The sequence below is a fragment of the Hemiscyllium ocellatum genome, chromosome 26 (assembly GCF_020745735.1).
Source record: "Hemiscyllium ocellatum isolate sHemOce1 chromosome 26, sHemOce1.pat.X.cur, whole genome shotgun sequence".
NCBI classification, from domain to species: Eukaryota; Metazoa; Chordata; class Chondrichthyes; order Orectolobiformes; family Hemiscylliidae; genus Hemiscyllium; species Hemiscyllium ocellatum.
The window spans coordinates 40459035-40483701 of NC_083426.1; the positions used below are offsets into that span (position 1 = coordinate 40459035).

Consider the following 24667-nt stretch of genomic DNA (forward strand, 5'->3'; position numbering starts at 1 on the left):
CATCAGTTCAAATCCTAGCAAGGCAGATGGTTAAGTCTGAATTCAATAACATCTGGCATTAAAAAAGCTAGTCTAATGGTGACCATATTATCATTGCCCATTATTGTAAAACCCACCTGATTCAGTAATATCCTTTAGGGAAGAATATCTATCATCCTTACCTGGTCTGACCTACATGAGATTCCATTTCCACAGAAATGTGTTTAACTCTGAACTGCTGTCTGATATGTCCTAGGGACTCAATCAGTTCAGTGGAAAATAGAGATGGACAACAAATACCAGCCTTGTCAGTGATGCCCATGTAAGAATAATCCCATGCAAAGATAAAAAAATGTTATGGAAAAGACCAAGGAATGATTCAGCATATAATTTCCAAATTAGAAGATTAATTTTAATATGATGAGATAGGTAAAAGAGACACGGTAAAATAGAACCAGACACTGATAGGAAAAACTATAGTCAAACAATAGATGATCTTTAAGAAAAAAATGTTTGAGGCACAGGTTAGATATTGATAAATAAAGCAAAATGTAACAGAGCCAAATTTTGAGCATCTTGGGTGTGGAGTGAGAGGGAAATTTTGATGAACCAAAAAACGAGCGTTTAATAACGCATGTCACATGAATTCTTCAAATGAGAACCCGATTAAATACAGTAAGTTGAGGGGGTTTGAAGAGGAAATTACAGTTGGCAAAAAGAAAGAGTGTATGAGAATAGAATGCCATTTTCCACAATCGATAGTGCAGATTTTTAAGGATAACCCATTTAAAGTACACTTACGCTTCAACACGTGAATTGACCAATAGATTAAAAGCCCTTGGACTGTGAGACAAACTTCAAACAAAGGTTCAGCTACAGTTGTCTCCATCAATTTTACAATGTTTATTTAAAGCTTGTGAGATTCATATCTAGTGCTGGCTACAAAGGATCATTGGTATGCAAATAGATCCCCCCTCCCCAGGGTCCACTGTATCTTTAAAAGCCAAAAAATGCTCTTGGCATATGAGGGATAGGTTGCAGCATTTGATTTTCTTTTGTGGAACAAAAACTAATCTGAAATTAATGTAACAGCCATTTTTCTTTGATTCTGATAAAGACAAGTCACAAAATCCATTTCCCATTGAATCCTCCCTTCCCAGATTAACTCTGAGTGACATCAGAGAGGGTTTTTGAGGTTTGGCTATTTAAGTTCCATTTAGGAAGTTTTGGCAGTTGGATAGAAATATATTAACATGCCTATACAGTTATTTATCAATTGTGTCAAATACTGGGGAATCAAACTCTGTTAATAGCAGTTATTCCGTATTAATGCAGTATGGAAGTGGCTAGATATATCATAGCTCAATTTAGTCACACCCATGCCCTTATGGTGGGTAATGAGTGCAAGGAACAACAACATTTTCTACTACCGCTTTGATTGTGAACATTGAATTAAGTCCTGGTAATGATTAATTTCCAGTTTCAGTAGAATCAAAGACCAGTCAGTGTTTGCAAAGAACTGCATCAAAGTAGTAAAAGCACTTCTGTAGATGATTGTTACAGTAGCTTACTTTTACTTTAGAGGATCTATCATAGAGTCATAGAGATGTACAGCATGGAAACAGACCCTTCGGTCCAACCAGTCCATGCCGACCAGATATCCCAATCCAATCTAGTCCCACCTGCCAGCACCCGGCCCATATCCCTCCAAACCCTTCCTATTCATATACTCATCCAAATGCCTCTTAAATGTTGCAATTGTACCAGCCTCCACCACTTCCTCTGGCAGCTCATTCCATACACGTACCACCCAGTATGTGAAACAGTTGCCCCTTAGGTCACTTTTATATTTTTCCCCTCTAACCCTAAACCTATGCCCTCCAATTCTGGACTCCCTCACACAGAGAAAGTACTTTGTCTATTTATCCTATCCATGCCCCTCATAATTTTGTAAACCTCTATAAGGTCACTCCTCAGCCTCTGATGCTCCAGGGAAAACAGTTCCACCTGTTCAGCCTCTCCCCACAGCTCAATCCTCCAACCCTGGCAACATCCTTGTAAATCTTTTCTGAACCATTTCAAGTTTCACAATATCTTTCTGATAGGAAGGAGACCAGAATTGCATGCAATATTCCAACAGTGACCTAACCAATGAACATCTCCTGAAAAATCAAAGATCGATCAAATTCAGAAGCACACTGATTCATCTGTCATATTCAAATCAACACAGAGACAAGGATTTGCTTGCAGTCCTAAGGACTAAGTGCCCCAAAACCTTGGGTGCAGCTGGACACTTAAAAGGCAAGCAAGTTCTGAGTAGGGAGTTCAAAGCATTTGATAAGTATGGTTAAATAGTTTTAAAAGAATTGTTGCACATATTTAATTATTTTTCCATTGGATCATAAAACCACATGAGTCTATATGCTTTTCACTATTCTTGTGTTTCAACAATTAGATGTTCATAAATAAATTTCACATAAGTTATTTCAGATTTGAAACAGTTCCAAAACACAATGCCTGCTTCCAAGACCCCCTAAAAGTTACTTTTAAAATGTATAAACAGCATTGCTAAGTTACATGTGGACTAACCTTTCATGAAAATCATATTCTTTTGTGTTGCCAGCAACTAGAATTCTGATCTATTTGAACTAAAGTTTCACTGTAGGAATGTAGACTGAAAATGAGGAAATTAACCTTGGCTCTGAAATGCCACGTGGAATGATTACTTAAACTGAAAAGGAAGAATTAAAAGATATGTCGGAAGAAGCTGTGGTTGAAGAACCAGCCCCAGCATGCTGAACTCCTTCAGTGCTCTAATTTCTAAGGCTACATAATTTAATTCTTCTAATCACAAAGAATTTCTATGCCTTCATTTGGGAAATACTGCAGTTAAATTTTGAAATGATTCAAGCACACAGTCAAATCTTGATATTCTATTTTAGTTTGGTTTGTCTACAAACATAAATGCTCCAAATTGAACACCACAGATACAAACAGTATTTTGTAATAAATAGATTTATTTTCAGAACTGTTAAGAAGTACATTAGAGAGTACAGACTATGGAAACGTATCTCGCAGTAATGCAAATTTTTGATGCATACTTTAATGTGGGTGGCAGCCATGAATGAATGAGAATGTAAGAACGAACACTGGACAGAAACAGCAATAGATATACAAATATATAGAGAGAGAAAAACCTGGACTCCTTGGCTGAACGAATGAAGCGGGAGAAGCGGATGCGAAGGCCTGTGAGTAGTGCACGTGTGACAGTAATAGCATCTGCTGTTAGGTGGCTGCACCTAGTTCATTTGGTAAGAAACGACAGCAGAGTCATTAGTGAACCAGTTACAGCATTCTGTAAAATTCAGCCAGGTCACCAATTTCAGATCAGCAGAAAAATACATTTGTTGAACTTATTGATTTATTAATCAACTACTGCCCACTATAATGCATTATACAAATAACAGCACAGAACTCTTTCTAAGCTTTACCATTCTGTTTTTCTCTTCCACCTCACTCTTAAATTGTTCGAAGTGGTGCCAGATCATGGCAAAATTGGAAAAGCTTTTCACTATATTTTAAATGTTCTTCTTGTTGTAAGACACATGACAATAAATAATTCATTCAATTTATGACAGATATTTTAAGCATGCTCACGTTTTTCAGAATCTGCTCACTTTCTAAAAAAATAACTGAAGCCATTTCATTATATCTGTGGAAAAGATTTCTATAAATTAAGATGAGAGATGTGATTCTTGTAAAATATCTTGTTTCAAGTCTGGAGCTTTGACTAGCTGTTACTTAGCACAGTCTACAAGCAGACATTTTATCTTCTATCAAAGGCACCTTACAACAAACAAATGTTAAGGTTCTAAACTACTCTACCTCTATTTCTGGTTTAAAACAATAACTACTGAGTGGTGTCAACTTTCATCCCAACAAACCAGGAAGAATTGCCACTGTACAGAAACATTTTGCTGACATTTCGGGTGTTGAGAAAATTACATTGCCCTTTACTAAAGAAAATCACACTACAAGGTCATTGGTGAGAATCTAACTTGATTTAAAACTTGAAGTAATATTTTTAATGTAATATTCTTCTTCAGCAATTCTCAATTTCACCAACTGTGTTGAATCATCTTATAGTTCAGGTATTTTATGGTGTATTTTAAGGTTCTAACGTATGGCAGACTTTGGTGATCCTGTACCACCACACTCTTCCCCAAGATTGCAACATTCTCATCTTTATCATCTGGCTAGCCTTACTCAGAAACCATAGTTATGACATGCAAGTGCCAGGCAGTCACCATCTCAAACAAGACAGAATTTAACCAGAACAAAATAAAGAACTGTGGGTGCTGGAGATCGGAACCAAAAACAGAAACTGCTGGAGAAACTCAGCAGCTGTGGCACAAAGAGCAGTTCAGAGGCTAGGAATTGTGCAGTGAGCAATTCACTTTACTACCCAAAGCCTATCCACCACCTAAAGGCACAAGTCAAGAGTGTGATGGAATACTGTCCATTTGCCTGAATAAGTACACCTCCAACAACTCTCCAGAAGCTTGACACTTTCCAGGATAATCAGTTTGTTTGACTGGTTCCATGTCCACTTCATCATTGACTTTCAGTAGCAGCAGTGTGTACTATTCACAAGACACACTACAGAAATTTGTAATGACATCACAGACAGAACTTCCAAACCCGCAACCATGATCACGGCCAAATGCAAGGTCAAGGGCAGCAAATACACAGAGCACCATCCCATGCAAATTCTCCTCTAAGCGGCTCACAATCCTGACTTGGGGGAAAAGAAATTGCCATTCCTGTTGCTGGGTCAACATCATGGAATTATCTTCCAAACAGCATTGTAGACATACCTACATCCTATAAACAACAGCAGTTCAAGAAGACAGCACATCACCATCTTCTCCAGGGCGATTAGAGACTAGAGGAAAGAGCTGGCCAAGCCAGTGAAGCCTACATCTCCTGAATGAATTTGAAAAATATACTGTTTTATCTGTTTCAGTCATTCAGGGTATGCTGCTGAAAGGTTAAAAAGTGTAACCATAAATTTGTTTTCCTCAATGTCACGGCTCTCACAACAAAAATATTCAGTCAACTTTCATACTGTATGTATTCAATGTACAAAAGGCTGAACTCCATCCTGAACACACAAGGATTTACGGGTACTTACAGTAGATTTTCTCATGCTGGATCGTGGTTTAGGAACTGGTTTAGTTGACCTCATTTCCTCTGACTCTAGCTCAGCTGTGAAAAAGGACTTCTGAGCAGGTTTCTGGGCTTGCAATGCAAGCTGGTATGCCACTTCAAATGCCTGTCCTAGTGTAAGGATGATTTCATACGTTAAATTCTGGGAAAGAGAACAGAAAATAACGAGTGAGTTATTACTTTAGCCTTTATTTCAAGTTGCAATGCCATATACTACAGTAACTTGCATTGTTCTTACTAATTTTATTATGCCAACAAACCAAACTCTTACTAATCAAATTGAAAAAACAATTCTATTGTCGTGAGGTGCCCAAATCATTAATTCCCATGGTCAAATCAAATCAGCAACACAACTGTCGAAGAGAAATTCCAGAAACGTGTATAGGATGAAATAGATCAATGTGGTGAGGAACCAACTAGAGAACGACCATCCTAGTCTGGTGTTGTGTAATGAGAAAGGAACAATTGGCAAGAGGGCTGTGTGGTGCCACTTGGGAAAGAGTGACCACAATATAACAGAATATTTTGTGAAGACACCAAACAGTTAAAGAGCACTTGGAGGAAATACAGCAGTTGTTCATTCCACTCTGACACAAAAAGAAAACTGGGAAGGTGGCCTCACCAAGGCTAATAAGGTAAATTAAGGATAGCATTGGGTCCAAACGGGGGGCAGACAAACTGGCCAAACAAAGCAGATCACCCAGTTGGGAGCAGTTTATATTTCAGCAAAGGAGAACATAGGGACTGATTAAGAGGGGAAAAGGGAGTGTGAGAATAAGCTTGCCGGGAACATACAAAGTGGTTGTAGAAGCTTCAAGAGCTTGTGAGGAGAAAAAGATTCGTGCAGACAATGTAGATTCCTTGCTGGCAGAAACAGGGATGTTAAAGTGGAGAACAGTGAGACAGCAGGCCAATTATTTCATGTTTTGGATCGGTCTTCACAAAAGAGGACACAAATAACATTCCAAAAAAAAATTACCGGGGAACACAAGGCCCAGTGAAAGAGTTAAACCGAAAAAAATCAGTATTAGTTGGGAAATGGTGTTGGGGAAATTACTAAGATTAAAGGCAGATAAATCCTCAGGGCTTAATAACCCCTAGAGTACTCAATAATACTCAGAGATTAGCATGGTAAAGCAAGTTACATGTGATTAGGGATGGTGTACTGATGTGGATAGAAAACTGGTTAGCAGACAGAGTACAAAGATTATGAATAGATGTGACTAGTGGGGTACCATAGGGAACAGGGCTTGGACTGCAGCTATTTACAACATAAATTAGTGATTTAGATGATGGAACTAAATGTAATATCTCCCAGTTTACAGATGACACAGTTGGGTGGAGGGTGAATTGTGAGGTGAATGCTGAGATGTTTCAGTGTGATTTGGAGAGGTTGGGTAAGTGAGTAAATGCATGCCAGAATAAGGTGTATAAATGTGAGGTTAACTACTTTGGCAGCAAAATCAGGAAGGCAGATCATTTTCTGAACGGTGATGGATTGGGAAAGAGGGAGACCTGGGTGTCACCAGTCACAGAAAGTAAACATGCAGGTGCAGCAGGCAGTGAAGATACCAAATGGTATGCTGGCCTTCATAATGAGAAAAATCGGGTACAGGAGTAGGGATATCATGCTGCAAATTGTACAGGGCCCTCGTGAGACCCCAACTGGAATATTGTGCAGTTTTGGTTGCCTTATCTAAGGATGGATGTTCTGGATATGGAGGAAATACACCAAAATTTACCAGACTGACTGCATAGATAGCAGGGCTGATGAACGAGAGACAGGATTGTTGGGGACTACATTCACTCGAGTTTAGAAGAATGAAGAGGGTATCACATAGAAACCTATAAAATTCTAAAAGGACTAGGCAGATTAAACTCAGGAAGAATGCTCTGTTGACCAAGTTCAGAACCAGGAGTCATAGTCTGAAGATATCAGATAGGTCATTTAGGATTGAGATGAAGAGAAATTTCTACATCTGGAGAATGATGAGCCTGTAGAATTCTCTGCCATAGAAAATGTGCAGAGCCAAAATATTAAATGTTTTCAAGAAGAAGTTAGATAAAGTTCAAGGGCTAAACAAATCAAATTGAATGGCAGAGCAAGCTCAGTGGTCAAATGTCCTACTCCTGCTCCTACTTTATATGCTTTTTATGTCAAGTCAGAGTACAATCCTTCCTACTGTGTTATACTCACAATGAGGATGTAGATGACCTTTCCTCAAATAACATGGTGAATTATCATCACCACTGTATAAAAGTCAAGGTGAACACAAACGGGCTTAATGCAATTATTCACTGTCATAGTAAGCCCTGGACTCAATGCAAGGACATTTATGTTGAACAATTAGTCACCAAAGACTGTACCAAATTGAATTCAGGTTGTAAAAAATCACAACAGTAGTGTTACTTAATTTTGAGTGAATCTGAAGTGTGATAAAGTTTTACATTTGGGACCATAATGGACAAGACACTACAGTAACTAAATCCTGAAGAGGCTTCAAAGAGATCCTTTTAGAAAAAGACAAGAATCTGCCATAGATCTCTCTGTCATGTTCACCATATTTGCTTATTACTACCACTGAGAAAACATGCTGCATTTTCTCAATTCTTATTCAATTGTTCAATGCTTTCAGCGAATAGCACGAGTCGAGAGCCTTGAAAAACACTGATGGTGATTCCTCCAATCAATAGAACAACTAGCTCATGGTGAACTTTTTTAAAATGAAAAACAACTTGCGACTAGTTGTGAACACTTTAGATGAGCATTCCTTTTTTAAGTGGGGGCATAGGTAGTGGAGAACCTCACAGTGGAAGACACAAGTAATTTACCAAAGATTTGGGAGAATGAGGAGGCAGAGTTGAGTATGGTGGCCATCACCATGGAGCAGGTGCTTGAGAAACAATGGCCTGATGGTGGATAAGTGACCTGGACCAGATGGACAGCACCCAAAGTTCTAAAGGAGATAACTAAAGAGATAGTGGAGACATCAGTAGTGATTTTTCAGGATTCTTTGAAGAGGTGACAAGTAGGTTAGACCAGGGAAACCCAGTGGATGTGGTCTATCTAGACTTTCAAAAGGCCTTTGATAAGGTGCCACACGAGAGGCTGCTGAACAAGGTAAGGGCCCATGGTGTTCGAGTTGAGCTACAGGGATGGATTGAGGATTGGCTGTCTGACAGGAGGCAGAGAGTTGGGATAAAAGGTTTTTTTTAGGAATGGCAGCCGGTGACGAGCGGTGTCCCGCAGGGTTCAGTGTTTGGGCCACAGCTGTTCGCATTATATATTAATGATTTGGATGAAGGGACTGGGGGCATTCTAGCGAAGTTTGCAGATGATACGAAGTTAGGTGGACAGGCAGGTAGTACTGAGGAAGTGGGGAGGCTACAGAAGGATCTAGAGAGTTTGGGAGAGTGGTCCAGGAAATGGCTGATGGAGTCAACGTGAGCAAATGCGAGGTCTTGCACTTTGGCAAAAAGAATAAAAGCATAGACTACTTTCTAAATGGTGAGAAAATTAGTAAAGCCAAAGTACAAAGGGATCTGGGAGTGCTAGTCGAGGATTCTCTAAAGGTAAACATGCAGGTTGAGTCTGTGATTAAGAAAGCAAATGCAATGTTGTCACTAATCTCAAGAGGGTTGGAATATAAAAGCAGAGATGTGCTACTGAGACTTTATAAAGCTCAGGTTAGGCCCCATTTGGAGTACTGTGTCCAGTTTTGGTCCCCACACCTCAGGAAGGACATACTGGCACTGGAACATGTCCAGCGGAGATTCACACGGATGATCCCTGGAATGGTAGGTCTAACATATGAGGAATGGCTGAGGATCCTAGGATTGTATTCATTGGAGTTTAGAAGATTAAGGGGAGACTTAATAGAGACGTACAAGATAATACATGGCTTGGAAAGGGTGGACGCTAGGAAATTGTTTCCGTTAGGCGAGGAGACTAGGACCCGTGGACACAGCCTTAGAATTAGAGGGGGTCAATTCAGAACAGAAATGCGGAGACATTTCTTCAGCCAGAGGGTGGTGGGCCTCTGGAATTCATTGCCACGGAGTGCAGTGGAGGCCGGGACGCTAAATGTCTTCAAGGCAGAGATTGATAGATTCTTGTTGTCTCGAGGAATTAAGGGCTATGGGGAGAATGCTGGTAAGTGGAGTTGAAATGCCCATCAGCCATAATTGAATGACGGAGTGGACTCGATGGGCCGAATGGCCTTACTTCCACTCCTATGTCTTATGGTCTTATAGGAATCACTAGAACCAGGGAGGGTGCCAGAGGGCTGGAAAATTGCTAATGGAACACCCCTGTTTAAAAAGGGAGTAAGGCAGAAGACGGAAAATTACAGACCAATTAGCCTAACCTCAGTCATGTGTAAGGTCCTAGAATCCATCATGAAGGATGAGATTTCTGAATAATTGGAAGGGTATGGTAAAATACGCTTCAGTTTCCTGAAGAAGGGCTTATGCCCGAAAAGTCGAATCTCCTGTTCCTTGGATGCTGCCTGACCTGCTGCGCTTTTCCAGCAACACATTTTCAGCTATGGTAAAATAAGGCATTATTTAGCATGGTTTCATCGTGGGTTGGTCATGCCTGACAAAATCTGCAGGTTAGACTCAAGAAAGCCAATGGATGTTGTCTACCTCGACTTCAAGAAGGCTTTTGACAAGGTGTCACACAGGAGGCTACTGAGTAAGATAAAAGCCTGTCAGGCAGAAAACAGAGAGTGGAGATAAAAGGGTCCTTCTCAAGACGGCAGCCCATGACAAGTGGTGCACCACAAAGCTCAGTGTTGGAACCACCAACCTTTCACTTTTATACATTAACAATCGAGATAAAGGAACTGAGGGCATTTTGGCTAAGCTTGCAGGTGATACAAAGATAGGTAGATGGATAGGTAGCATTGAGGAGGCAAGGGGCTGCAGAAGGATATGGATAGGTTAGGAGTGTGGGCAAGAAGTGGCAGATGGAGTACAATGTGGGAAAGTGTGAGATCATGCAGCTTGGTAGGAAGAATGGAGGCATTGACTATTTTCTAAATGGGGTAAAAATTCAGAAGTCTGAAGTGCAAAGAGACTTGGGAGTTCTAGTCCAGGATTCTCTCAAGGTAAACTTGCAGGCTGAGTCAGTAGTTAAGAAGGCACTTACAATGATGGCATTTATTTTGCAGACCTGAGTATAAAAGCAGGGATGTACATGACGATCCATAAGGCTCCGGTCAGACACCATTTGGAGTAATTGTGTGCAGTTTTGGGCTCCACTTTTCAGGAAGGATGTACTGGCCCTGGAGCGTGTTCAAAGGAGCTTCATGAGAATAGTTCCAGGAATGAACAGTTTAACATATGAGGAATGTTTGAGGACTCTGGGTCAATACTTGGAGTTTAGAAAGATGAGGGTGATCTACTTGAAACTTACAGAATACTGAATGGCCCGGACAGAATGGATTTGAGAAGATGCTTCCATTGGTAGGAGAGACTAGGACCCAAGGGCACAGCCTTAGAGTAAAGGGAAGATCTTTTAGAATGGAGATAAGGAGAACTTCTTCAGCCAAAGAGTGGTGAATCTATAGAATTCACTGGCACAAAAGGCTGTAGAGGCCAAGTCATTGAGTATATTTAAAACAGAAATAGGTACATTCTTGACTGTAAAGAGAATCAAGGGTTACGGGGAGAATGGGGTTGAGACACTTATCAGCCATGATGGAATGGTGGAACAGACTCGATGGGCTGGGTTTGCATGTTCTACCCGTGTCTGCATGGGTTCCCTCCGGGTACTTCAGTTTCCTCCCACAGTCCAAAAATGTTCAGGTTATGTGGGATGGTCATACTGAATTGCTCATAGTGCCCAGGAATGTGCAGGCTAGGTGGATTAGCCATGGGAAATGTAGGGTCACAGGGATAGGGTGTGAGGGTGGATCTGGATGGGATGCTCTTCTCATGGTCGGTGTAGACTTGATGGGCCAAATGGCCTGCTTCCATATTGTAGGGATTCTATGATTCAACCTGAGTCCAATTTGGCCACACGGAAGCAATTGCCCAGGAAGTGAAAGCTATTGTCATGCCATCCTGAGAAACAAAATGAACATCTCTTAATTACTCATTTAAAAAAAATAAATAATAATTACATACTACATCAAGTGTGCTGAAAACATGACAATAGTGGTGATTTGTCTGCAGGTCTTTAGTGATGTAAGCAAAAGTACAGAGATCTTCAGGATCCTGGGCTGCACAGGAAATATTGCGGATTTCATGCTCAGCAATAATATTCTGTGAAAGAAACAAATTAACATGATTAAATAGGTCAGAAAGTTGATAAAAGAAATTCAAAGGCTGGCTTGGGTGGTGGTGGGGCAGTGGTGTGATGGAGAAATGCCAAATATATTTACTTTGTGCAACACTTTGTGAGAAAAAGTCACTTTCAACTTGCCGGTCATATCATATAAAAATACATCAAGGATGGCTGACAGCAAGGTAAAGCGTTAGTAATTTAACTGAGTTGCTCCTATCACAAATCAAAGGATTTAATTAAAACTATTAACCAATGGTCTTCTCTCTGGTAGGTACAGTGCCTCCTACAAAAGCAGCCACTTTGATCTATAGTGCACCACCTGCATAACAGGCTAGGACTTCTCCAAGGTAAATCAGTGTCATTTTTTAATCACCTTCTGGGAGAGGTATTGCTTTTGATACTTCCACTTTTTGCCTGTTCTCCTCTTGGCAAGGAAAGATGTTGACCGAGTAACTTGTGAATTATCATTGTACAAGATAAATAGGATAGACTAGCTGGCTGCACCACTGCACTGGACAACATACAACAGGACAACAGTAGTTTTGTACTGCTGTGGAATGTTGAGTCTCGCTGTCATGGATTTTGATTTTTCCTGTACAAAGTGCAAGGCCAATTTAAGGGCAACATTTCCCTGTATCAAGGCTTTGCTTGCTGCTCAATTTCTCTTTGCTACAAAGCATTTAAGGCTACATAAATGGCCTATCCACAATGGGTCTCTGCTATCAATATGAATTTGTTACATTGGCAGAGAATGGAAAATTTTACACTGTCAGCAGCAGTGTGCAGTAGCACTGGAAGTAACAGAACAAATGGGGGTGATATAATGGCAAACTTCAGCTGGAAGCCTGATAAATAAAAGATAGTTTGGACCATGAGAGTTGCAAAGACATTTGAAACAATAATAAAAAAAATCGGCAGGGACTGGAAATCTGTATCCTACGTCAAGTCAGGAGATATTTTTGACAGTGAGTGCATATGTAGACACAAATATATTAATAAGTACATCTTTTATAAGAGTATAACCAAGAATTTAAAAAAAAATAAAACTGCTAATGCAGAAGACTCAAATGTTTCATAATTACAGACAGTTAAACACACAGGGAAGTGTCATGTCAATCTGGAGACAGAACTGCTCACATTTGGAATAATCTGTGCTCCATACAAAATATATAATGATTAATGGACAGTGGGTCCAAAGACAACAGAGCAATTTCTAGATCTTAGATGTATGATTTCAGTCCATAATAACTTACAGTACAAAAATTAAATGTTAAAAGATAATGAATCATGAGCCATCAAGTTTGAAATAGGCATTCAATAAGTGAACTGCAGCAAACATAACAATGCCAATAAATGTCAACAGGACAGATGAGGAATTGAACAAACCCACAGCAGATTAAGACTCAGTAAGAAATAAGAAACAAATATTTTAGAGGGTATGACAGCTCAAAAATCATCTTTCTATGCATTGGATTTACATTTGTAAAGTGAAATAGGAACAATCTTTAAAAGAAAAGTTGTATATTACTACATTCAAGCTGAAATAGATGTATTGTAAATCTAAATCAAATGTGAAGTCCAATATTTATTTTTCTGCACTCCACAAACCTAAGAAAAAGAAAACATTAAAGACAGGATACATAAGATACAATGAAAGTAATGATATTTACTAATTGTCCAATTACCTTGTTGAAGGCATCGATGAATTTTACACCCTTATATGTGATGGAGAGGAAAATAGTTGGGATCTTTTTCATTTGTTCAGTCGATTTCTAGACAACAGAACAAAAGAAATGTTAAAACATTCAATCATACTTTACTCCAAAATACTGCCCCAATTTGTGATCAACAGATACAAACCCTCATCTTTGCACAAGCATCTTGCGTTGATTCAGTCCCCTTTAGTTCTTTAATCAGCATGGAACCCAAATACTGCAACAAATGAAAAAGCAATTCACAATATTTCTATTAGAAGATGAGTCAATAAGAAGGCACAAGCTTATTAAAAATTTATAGCTGTAAAACGAAGACTGCAGAAACATCCAGCAGCTAACAAACTAGGAAAGTTTCCAAACCCAAAATGTGACTTTGTAAGAATACATATCCAAGGTAAAGTTCCTAAGTAGTGGTCAGCACTGTAAGGTCACAGTCAAGATTACAGTGGTGCTGGAAATGCACAAGTCAGGCAGCATCAGAGGAACAGGAAAATCGACATTTTGGGCAGGAGCCCTTCATCAAGAATGAGAGGTCATTGCTGATGAAGGGCTCCTGCCTGAAACATCGATTTTTCTGCTCCTTGGATGCTGCCTGACCTGCTGTGCTTTTCCAGCACCACTCTAATCTTGACTCTAATCTCCAGCATCTGCAGTCCTCACTTTCGCCTACTGCAAGATCACAGCACACTGTAGATTTAAGATACTCAAATGATGTCACAGAAGACCCGTTAGTACTGTGTGTTTAATCCTCTGAATTAAAAACTGCATTTGCACCAGGTCAGCAACAAGTAATTCAAGGGGAACTACTGTATATATCTGTGCGTAAACTAATGGTTGACTTTGGAACAGGTTTGCTGGTTTACGTACTTTATTAAGAGTTTTGATGGCAATAATATCCATAGTATGACTATTCACAAAGAAAGCATGCTACTCATCCTAGGCTGTATAATCACTTTGCAAAGAGGTTAGCCTAATGAAGAACATGGTGAAGTCAATGGAAACAGTAACAACAATACCCAGTGGGTATCTGACTCCAATAATGCTTCAGATCACAATTTAAAAAGGACTAATGGCTGAAATGAGTATCAAACTTGCAATCCAAAACTCGTAAACATTCTGTTTATGGAGAATAGCACTGAACAAAGCAAACTGTGAATTCAAGGACTACATACTCACGTTAGCCTCATAGCCACAAGATTCAAAGATAAGCTTCTCTGGTTGGTGCTGCCAGTTCTGAACAGGAGCATATGGCGTTGCTAAACTTGGTGGACGAAGCGTTAATCTCGACTCACGCTGGTCGTCCTGGCCAAATGATATGATAAAACTTGTTGTTACAAAAGTTCCGTCATCACCTGAAGGTTATTGACAGTACCTATATTGTTATCAAAAGTGCTGATGTAATTAAATAAAACTTTCACACTTATCTCGTATTAAGAGCTACAGATGCCGATAAATCTTTAGGGGAATAAAAAGCCATTCACTGCTTATTTCTGCCAACCTGCACACAAATCAGTCTTTAGATTACTTTAGGATATGCCTAACAAAGACTGGCAGCTAATTAATCCACTGAAAATGTTTATTTATAGTCATTCAAGTTTGTGACCTTAAATGGTCAAGCAAGCTTACTTGATTAATCTTGTATAGTGCCAGCCACCTTTACAAAACAATATATCCTTCAACTCCTACCAATTATAGTACTTAATCAATATTGTCATTAGATCATACTCAAAATCCACTTAAAGAAATTTTAACTATATTCTTGGTGAATTTGTCACAGTTTTAAATAACCAAATCTCAAGAGACAGGTCTCCTGTTGCTTTGATGCATGGTTGTTTGAAGCCACAGTAATCTAGGTCAAATATATTTTCTTCTACATCTCTCCAGCTTTTACTATTTTGGCATACAATCTGTCAATACTCCAAATGAAATCAGTAAAATAAAAGATATTGCAAGATTTGTGTAACATAGTAATAAAAAGTTGCAGAATACTGCACGGACTTTACTCTCCCCTCAAGAATGAAAAAATTATCAGCGAGTGTGGATAGTCAAATGTGCATTTTGACGAAACGTACAGATTAAAAGATATTGAGATATGAAACAGTTTCTTTCTTTTGCAGGCAACATGACTTACTGAACCACTGGTTTTTCACGGCAGAGTTTTAGACTTGCAGATTGAGCAGTACAGCTTATAACATTTGTAAATTATGGCAAGAATCTGATGAATAATTAAGTATTGAAACTGAAGAATTATTTAAGCCTATAATAAAAGCCCTACTGTAAATTACAGCTAAAACACCAATAACAAAGCAGCAAAAAGAGAGAGAATCTATTGTCATCAAAAAACTATCGCCTATGTGGTTTCAGGAAGAACCAACTGTAGCTGGGACAAGAATATAAATGGCATTGAACGGAAAATCTTTTAAAAAGTAGAGGATTACGTTGCTAAATTTCTCCAAACATTACATTTGATTCACTTCACCAAACAACAGGGCAAAATCAAATTTTTAAATTATGTTTATGTAACAATTTAGCTGTGATCAGGTGAATTATTCTTTCAAATCATGTACTCATATTTACCCTTTATTATGTAGGCTTCTTTATATGAAATACTATATAAGAATACATTATGTTGTATAAATTATGCAGCATTAATAGACTTTAATACATTTACTAATTATCTCTTGGAAAGTGTCTTTTCAGTTAGAAATGCCACATTAATTTCTCTGGTACTGAGAAAAAATTACTCACTTGAAACGCACCTTTTATGAAGGCATGGCATTTAGATTAAGATCTTTAAAACAGCACCTCGATATTTAGAGTTGTTTTTATTTTTGGGGGAAAATTATTATGCATGTCACTCTCCTTACTACATGCAAACTTTGAAAAATGAAAAGGAAGGACCATTCGCTTCACCATATCTAACCTATCCAACAGATGGCTCAGCCGATGCTACTATACCAACAAGCAACAACACCATTAACAAATCTGGAAGGTACCAAGTTTGTACTGGGTGACACAAAGAACACCTCTGAGAAGAAACAAGAAAGATATGTATCATGGGAAAAATGCAAAACCTGCTCGTTGCCTTTAAGGAGTTCAATATTTTGGAAACTGCAGCAATGCAACATTATGCAGCAAGCCATTCTTCTCTGACTAAAGAAGCTGAAATTTTATAGTCATAGAACGATACCATTTGTTTCATAGAGCGCATGCTGTCTCTTTGAAAAGCTTCCCCCAACCCTGACAAAATTTCCTCTTCAAGCATTCATCCAACTCCCTTTTGTAAGTTATCACTGAATCAGGTTCCACTGTTCTTTCAGACAGTGCTTTCCAGATTGCCTTGCTGTGCAAAAATAATTTTCCTCAACTTGCTTGCGGTTCCTTTGCCATTTACCTTAAATCTGTCTCTTCGGATGCGAGCTCTTCTGCCACTGAATCACCTGATTTACTCAATAAAATGAACACATACTTAATTTCTCATGATTCAGCTCTGCACCAAGAAGCATTAACCTAGCTGTCTCACTTTCAGCATGTTCTTTCATTCGTGGTACCATTCTTATAAATCTCCTCTTCGTCCTAAGACCTTGAGTTCTTTACTAAAACGTATGGCCAGAATTCAACATAATATTCCAGCTGGTGCCTAAGCAGGACTTGTTTGCTTTCAACTTTAAACCTCTGGTTATGAACCCAAAGATCTCTAATCCTTTTTAAACAGCCTTTTCCACATTCTCTTCATTTTAAAAAAAATTGAGTATGTAAAGCCCTGGTCTTGCTGTTCCTGCATCCAGTCTGAAATTCTATTTTTCCGTGTACATTATCTCTGCCCATCTTTGACCTGAAAGTGCAGGATAAAGGAATGCACTCTTCCTTAACCAATGTAAAGGATTTTGAGTGACTGTGAAGCAGTGCAATACTTTGATATTTATATTTAAATACTCATCTTTCCCTTCCCAAAATAACAGTTATACCATTTACATCTAAATAATGGACAACATCATATTGCCTCACTTTGATGGCACCATCAATTCCAATGGTGATGCCTCATTGGAAAGTGAAGCCAACGATTTCCATGCCCTTGCTGCTTCTTTTGCCAATCATCATGCAATAACAGAATTAAAATAATGTGAATCCTCGATAAATACCATTCCTTAAAGAAGCTCACTTAATTTGCCTCTGCCTATAAATACAGCTTTTGTAGACTTCCATGCTTTCTCAATTGCGTGACAGCACTCCAGCCTTCCTGCAGCAACAAATTACAGTGTGATTCTTACAATTGTGAGGAGTGAAATGAAAACAGTACCACAACTCATGGGAGGAAAAATGTTTGGTGGAAGTAAAAGCCTTACAAAAGAACACTAATTATACTAATGAGTGGTACATATAACTTATTTATACATACAGGATATATTTCATGTGTGAAGAACTGATGGAACAGTGTTCGTAAGATTATAAGAAAGAAAAGTAACAAATCAGTCATTCAAGACTATTCTGCCGAACAACAAGATTGTGGCTGACTTTAAAATTGTTTGTGGTTGATCAGATTGTGGCCTTAAATACGCTTTCTTGCCTGCTCCTGTAATTCCTATGTCAATCAAAAATCTAACTCAAGTTCTGAATATATTTAATGGCACCAGTCTTCACTGTTTTCTGGGAAGAAGATTCCGAACACTAATAACCTGCTCAGTGAAGAAATTCTCATTTCTGTCCTCCTTTATTTTTAAACTGGGCCCCCTATTCCCCAGAGAAAGGAAAGGTCCTCCTAATAACCATCTTGTCAAGCTCACTCAGAACAGTGTGCTTCGGTCAGATTTCATTGTTTTTCAAAGCTCCATAACAAACATCCAACTTGCTTAACCCTTTCTCATAGAAAAATCCCGTCAATTCATAAATCAGCTGGGTGAGCCTTCTCTGATCATATTCCAAAGTAAGATGGTGCAATTGTGAATGCAGGAACGCGCTGATAATCAAGCCCAACTACACCATAAATTGCACCATGGATACAAATGTTCACATGCAATCATCAAAATACACAACTGTTTCATTTTTTACTACTAACCAGAACCAAGGATTTTTTTTGAAAGAAACCTAAAACAAGTGACAAAGCTGGTTAATATATGAACTATAATCCAGAGCTGGAACTCTATCCCATTTTAAGTCCAACCAACCCCTCTACACAAAAATAATGACTGCAGAAATAATTATTTTTTAAAAAACATCACAAATAGGGAACAAAATCCATGTATTGACCAAAGGTCTGTAAAACAAAGCAAAAACATGGATAATTTTTGCAACTCACTGATCATTTTGCTGAATCAAATTGCTGACAGTCATATAACAATGGAAGATCTTTTAAACAAATTATTTGATTCATGGTTTGCAAGATAGTCAAAATACTGAGGTGTGGACTTTATCAGGTTCCCAAATTTCAATCAGGAGAAAGGGAGAAAGATATTTTGCTGCCTTATGACTGCTTCCTCTGTTAGTTCCTTTTGGACTCCCCAAATCATAGTCATAGAGATGTACAACATGGAAACAGACCCTTTAGTCCTAACTACTAGCTCTTCCTGCAAGCTAATCTTCTGCGATGTATGCACAAAACACCCAGATCCCTCTATGTTGGAGTATTTAGCAGCTCACTTTATTTAATATTATTTTATTTAATAAATTTAATTATTACATAATAGTTTGCTTTTCTATTCTTCTAATCAAAATAGACAGCAACATATTTTCCCACTTTAAACTTCATTTTCCAACTGTTCCATATCCATTTACAGATTCTTTGCATCCTCCTCACACATTCATTTCCTTACTATTATAATATTAGCAGCAATTCTGGCTACAATACAGACTGTGTTTTCATCAGAGTCTTTAACATTGATCATAAATAGTTGAGGCCCCAAGCACTGATCCCTGTGGCACTCAACAATTTTGCCATGTGAAAATAATCAACTTATTTGGACTCTTTCCTGTTAATTCCATGTAAATATATCATTGAGCTATAATCTTGTGCAGCAACTTTTTATGTGATATCTTATTAAATGTCTTTTGGACATCCTTGATGAAAGGTCCTGACCAGAAACATTGACTGCTTGTCCAATGCTGTTTGACTTGCTGTGTTTTTCCAGCTCCACATTTTACGTATTGGACTCAGTTTATTCAATTAGCTTGCTACATGTTCAAAGAACTCTAATAAATGTATCAAACATTTATTTTCATAAAATCATCTGATTGTGTTACAATTTTCTAAATATCCTGCTACTGCCTCCTTAGTAATGGATTCAAGCCTTTTTCCAATGGTAGATGTTAGAACACATAGTCTATTGGATAGCGGTTTCACATTTGTAGTTATCGAAGGCCTTTGGACCGTTGCAGAATCTAGAGAATTTTGGAAGATTGGAGCCAATACATTCAGCAACTAGTTGAAGGTACTGGAGCTATTTCTTTTAAGACACTACAATACCAGTAGTCCAGCAGATTTGCCAGCTTTTCGTTCCTTTAGTGAATAGCAGTGGGAGGGGCAGTGGTAGTGTCCCTGTCTGAGCCAGGAGGCCCAGGTTCAGTTTCCATCTGCTCCAAAGAAGTATCATAATACTTCTGGAAGGGCTAATCAGAAAATAACTTCAGTTCCATTAGTTTACTTTTTTCTATCACGATTAGGATTGTTTTCAGTTCTTGATTTTTACCTCTTGACTTCTGTTTTTTTTAAAGGTTACTTTTAGAGGGATGGCAGTGAAGGCAGTGCAATGTTCCTCTTGCAACATGTTTGAGGTGAGGGATGCCATATTTGTCCCTGCTGATTACACTTGCAGGAAGTGCACCCCATCTCCAGCTCCCCAAGACCATGTTAGGGAACTGGAGCTGGAGTTGGATGAACTTAGGATCATTCGGGAGGCAGAGGGGGTCATAGATCGGAGCTTCAGGGAAGTAGTAACTCCAAAGATTGCAGACAGATGGGTGACAGTGAGGGGGACTGGGAGGAAGCAGCCAGTGCAGGGACCCCCTGCGGTCGTTCCCCTCAAGAACAAGTATACCGTTTTGGATACTTTTGGGGGGACGACTTACCAGGGCTAAGCAATGGGGTTCAGGCCTCTGGCACGGAGCCTGTCCCCGTTGCTCAGAAGGAAAGGGTGGAGAAGAGCAAAGCAATAGTTATTGGGGACTCGATAGTTCGGGGCACAGATAGGCGGTTTTGCGGGGGCAAGAGAGACTCACAATTGGTATGTTGGCTCCCAGGTACAAGGGTACGTGACGTCTCTGATCGTGTTTTCCGGGTCCTTAAGGGGGAGGGGGAGCAGCCCGAAGTCGTGGTCCACATTGGCACCAACAACATAGGTGGGAAGAGGGATGAGGATGTTAGGCAGGATGTCAGGGAGCTACGTTGGAAGCTCAGAGCCAGAAAAAACAAAGTTGCTGTCTCTGGTTTGTTACCCGTGCCACGTGATAGAGAGTCGAGGAACAGGGAGAGAGAACAGTTAAATGCGTGGCTACAGGGATGGTGCAGGAGGGAGGGATTCTGGCATCTGGATAACTGGGGTTCTTTCTGGGAAGGTGGGACTTCTATAAACAGGATGGTCTACACCTGAACCTGAGGGGCACCAGTATCCTTGGGGGAAGGGTTGCTAGTGCTCTTTAGGGAGGGTTTAAACTAACTCTGCAGGGGCATGGGAACCTGGACTGTAGCTTTAGGGTGCAGGACCTCGAGTGTAGGGAGGTTAGGAACATGGCATCAATCTCGAAGGAGGGTGCCTGTAAACAGGAAGGTAGCTTGAAGTGTGTATACTTCAATGCGAGAAGTATACGAAATAAGGTAGGTGAACTTGCAGCGTGGGTTGGGACCTGGGATTTCGATGTTGTGGCTATTACGGAGACATGGGTAGAACAGGGACAGGAATGGCTGTTGCAGGTTCCAGGGTTTAAATATTTTAGTAGGGTCAGAGGTGGGGATAAAAGAGAGGGAGGTGTGGCATTGCTTGTCAAGGATAGTATTACAGCGGTGGAAAGGACGATGGATGAAGACTCGCCATCTGAGGTAGTTTGGGCTGAGGTTAGAAATAGGAAAGGTGAGGTCACCCTGTTAGGAGTTTTCTACAGGCCTCCTAATAGTCCTAGAGACGTAGAAGAATGGATTGCGAGGATGATTCAGGAGAAGAGTGAAAGTAATAGGGTGGTTGTTATGGGGGACTTTAACTTTCCAGATATTGACTGGGAAAGCTATAGCTCGAGTACGTTAGATGGGCCGGTGTTTGTCCAATGTGTGCAGGAGGGTTTCCTGACACAATATGTAGACAGGCCAACAAGAGGTGAGGCCATACTGGATTTGGTTCTGGGTAACAAACCAGGCCAGGTGTTAGAATTGGAGGTAGGTGTGCACTTTGGGGACAGTGACCACAATTCAGTGACTTTTACTCTAGTGATGGAGAGGGATAAGTGTGCACTGCAGGGCAAGAGTTATAGCTGGGGGCGGGGAAATTATGATGCGGTGAGGCATGACTTAGGATGTGTGGCTTGGAAAAGTAGGCTTCAAGGGAACTGCACAATCGATATGTGGAGCTTGTTCAAGGAGCAGCTATTGAGTGTCCTTGATAAGTATGTACCTGTCAGGCAGGGAGGAAAGGGTTGTGTGAAGGAGCCGTGGATTAATTAGGAATTGGAATCCCTTGTTAAAGGGAAGAGGGCGGCCTATGTAAAGATGAGGCATGAATGTTCAATTGGGGCGATTGAGAGTTATAAGGTAGCTAGGAAGGATCTAAAGAGAGAGCTAAGAGCAGCAAGGAGGGGACATGAAAAGTCCTTAGTTGGTAGGATTAGAGAAAAACCCAAAGGCTTTCTATAGGTATGTCAGGAATAAAAGAACGACTAGGGTAGGAATAGGTCCAGTCAAAGATAGTAGTGGGAAGTTGCGTGTGGAGGCTGAAGAGATTGGAGAGATACTGAATGAATACTTTTCGTTAGTATTCACTCAGGAACAGGACATTGTTGCCGATGTGAATATTGAGTAACAATTAATTAGAATGGATGGCTTTGAGGTATGTAGGGAAGAGGTGTTGGAAATTCTGGAAAGGGTGAAGATAGATAAGTCCCCTGGGCCTGATGGTAATTTATCCTAGAATTCTCTGGGAAGCAAGGGAGGAGATTGCAGAGCCATTGGCCTCGATTTTTATGTCCTCGTTGTCTACAAGAATAGTGCCAGAAGACTGGAGGATAGCAAATGTGGTTCCCTTGTTCAAGAAGGGGAGTAGGGATAACCCTAGTAACTATAGGCCGGTGAGTCTCACTTCTGTTGTGGGCAAAGTCTTAGAGAGAATTGTAAGGGATAGGATTTATGAACATCTGGATAGGAATAATGTGATCAAGGATAGTCAGCATGGTTTTGTGAAGGGCAGGCCGCGCCTCACAAACCTTATTGAATTCTTTGAGAAGGTGACTAAGGAGGTGGACGAGGGTAAAGCGGTAGACGTGGTGTATATGGATTTCAGTAAGGCGTTTGATAAGGTTCCCCATGGTAGGCTACTCCAAAAAATACGGGGGTATGGCATTGAGGGTGCGTTAGAGGTTTGGATTAGGAATTGGCTGGCTGAAAGAAGACAGAGTGGAGTAGTTGATGGTGAAGGTTCATCTTGGAGTGCAGTTACTAGCGGTGTTCCGCAAGGATCTGTTTTGGGACCATTGCTGTTTGTCATTTTTATAAATGACTTGGAGGAGGGGCTAGAAGGTTGGGTGAGCAAGTTTGCGGATGATACAAAAGTCGGTGGAATTGTTGACAGTGAGGAAGGATGTGGCAGGCTACAGCGGGATATAGATAAGCTGCAGAGCTGGGCAGAAAGGTGGCAAATGGAGTTCAATGTAGGTAAGTGTGAAGTGATTCACTTTGGTAAAAGTAACAAGAAGATGGAATACTGGGCTAATGTCGGATACTTGGTAGTGTGGACGAGCAGAGGGATCTTGGTGTCCATGTACACAGATCTCTGAAAGTTGCCACCCAGGTAAATAGTGCTGTGAAGGTGGCATATGGCGTACTGGTTTTTATTGGTAGAGGAATTGAATTCCGGAGTCCTGAGGTCATGTTGCAGTTGTATAAGACTCTGGTGCGGCCGCATCTGGAGCATTGTGTGCAGTTTTGGTTGCCATACTATAGGAAGGATGTGGAGGCACTGGAACGGGTGCAGAGCAGGTATACCAAGATGTTGCCTGGTATGGTAGGAAGATCGTATGAGGAAAGGCTGAGGCACTTGGGGCTGTTTTCATTGGAGAAAAGAAGCTTATACCCTCTAGTTCTGGACTCCCCAACCCCAGGGAAAAGACTTTGCCTACTTACCCTATCCATGCCCCTCATAATTTTGTAAACCTCTGTAAGGTCACCCCTCAGCCTCCGACGCTCCAGGGAAAACAGCCCAAGCCTGTTCAGCCTCTCCCTAGAGCTCAAATCCTCCAACCCTGGCAACATCCTTGTAAATCTTTTCTGAACCCTTTCAAGTTTCACAACATCTGTCTCACCTTTAAATGACGAATGTTTCATTGAACCACTCTCATCCTCTTTATAAGCTAGAAACCTTTGCTGTTTATTTTTATATTTCTTGCTCGTTGTTTCTCACACTTCAAATTCTCTTTTTAAATAGGTCATCCTTTGCTGGTGTCTAATTTTTCCTCCAAACTTATGAACTACAACTAATCTTTGCAGCATGGTATATCTTTTCTTTCAATTTGATACCATCCTTCATTAATTGGCCATGAGATATGTATCTTTCAAGTGGCATCTTTCTATCTCAATGGAATATATGTTTATTAAGAGTTATGAGGTTTTCAATGATCTTTCCTTTTAATCTATGTTGTATAGATGCCAGCAAATGCATGAACAGCAAAGTGATTCTATATTCACCTGATCAACAGGCTTTCACCAGCATAGAAATAAGAACAATCCTCCGTGATGTGCACTGAGAAATTTACTGTAATTAATGTCTGGCTATATTATACCTGGATTACTTTTTAATTGTAACTATTTATGGGATGTAACCAAATGCTAAAGTATACCATTACATCTAATGAAGGAGCTGAATAAATAAACAGCAAAAATGACCACTTATTTATAAGTAACATTTAACAAAGAGCACTGTTTACTGATGGCAATTTAGCTTCACCATACTCCACTGTAAGCTCATTTCCATGAATTACCAACATTTACTGTACTGTATAAGTATAAAACAAAGACCTAACAAAGAAATAAAGGATGTGACATTAAATTTAAATGAACTTCATAAACAATATAGGTATACTTGTATAGAATGATTTCCAATTTCTCATTTTTTGTAATGTCTCTTGCAAATGCTTATATGGTTTCATGACAAACAAGTATTTTAAGGTCATGAAACTTTCAAGCTAAGGATTGAAAAATTAAAATAAAATAGTGTCATTTTTGCTTTGTTGCATATAAACCTGGTCAAATAAACAAAGCTAA

General features: G+C 39.7%; 1 protein-coding gene across 4 annotated transcripts in view; it reads right to left on the reverse strand.

Moving 5' to 3' along the window:
* Nucleotides 1-24667, reverse strand: part of LOC132828427 (ankyrin repeat and SAM domain-containing protein 1A-like) — a 349239-nt gene that overhangs the window by 11858 nt on the left and 312714 nt on the right. For 3 of the 4 annotated variants that reach the window (XM_060845537.1, XM_060845539.1, XM_060845536.1), the window contains 5 exons: nucleotides 14392-14517; nucleotides 13361-13432; nucleotides 13186-13272; nucleotides 11341-11478; nucleotides 5174-5350 (listed from right to left, as the gene is read on the reverse strand). In XM_060845537.1, the coding sequence (XP_060701520.1) occupies nucleotides 5174-5350; nucleotides 11341-11478; nucleotides 13186-13272; nucleotides 13361-13432; nucleotides 14392-14517 (600 nt within the window). Of the gene's footprint in view, nucleotides 1-3176; nucleotides 3279-5173; nucleotides 5351-11340; nucleotides 11479-13185; nucleotides 13273-13360; nucleotides 13433-14391; nucleotides 14518-24667 lie in introns of all 4 variants that reach the window. The other variant, XM_060845538.1, reaches the window with a different exon arrangement.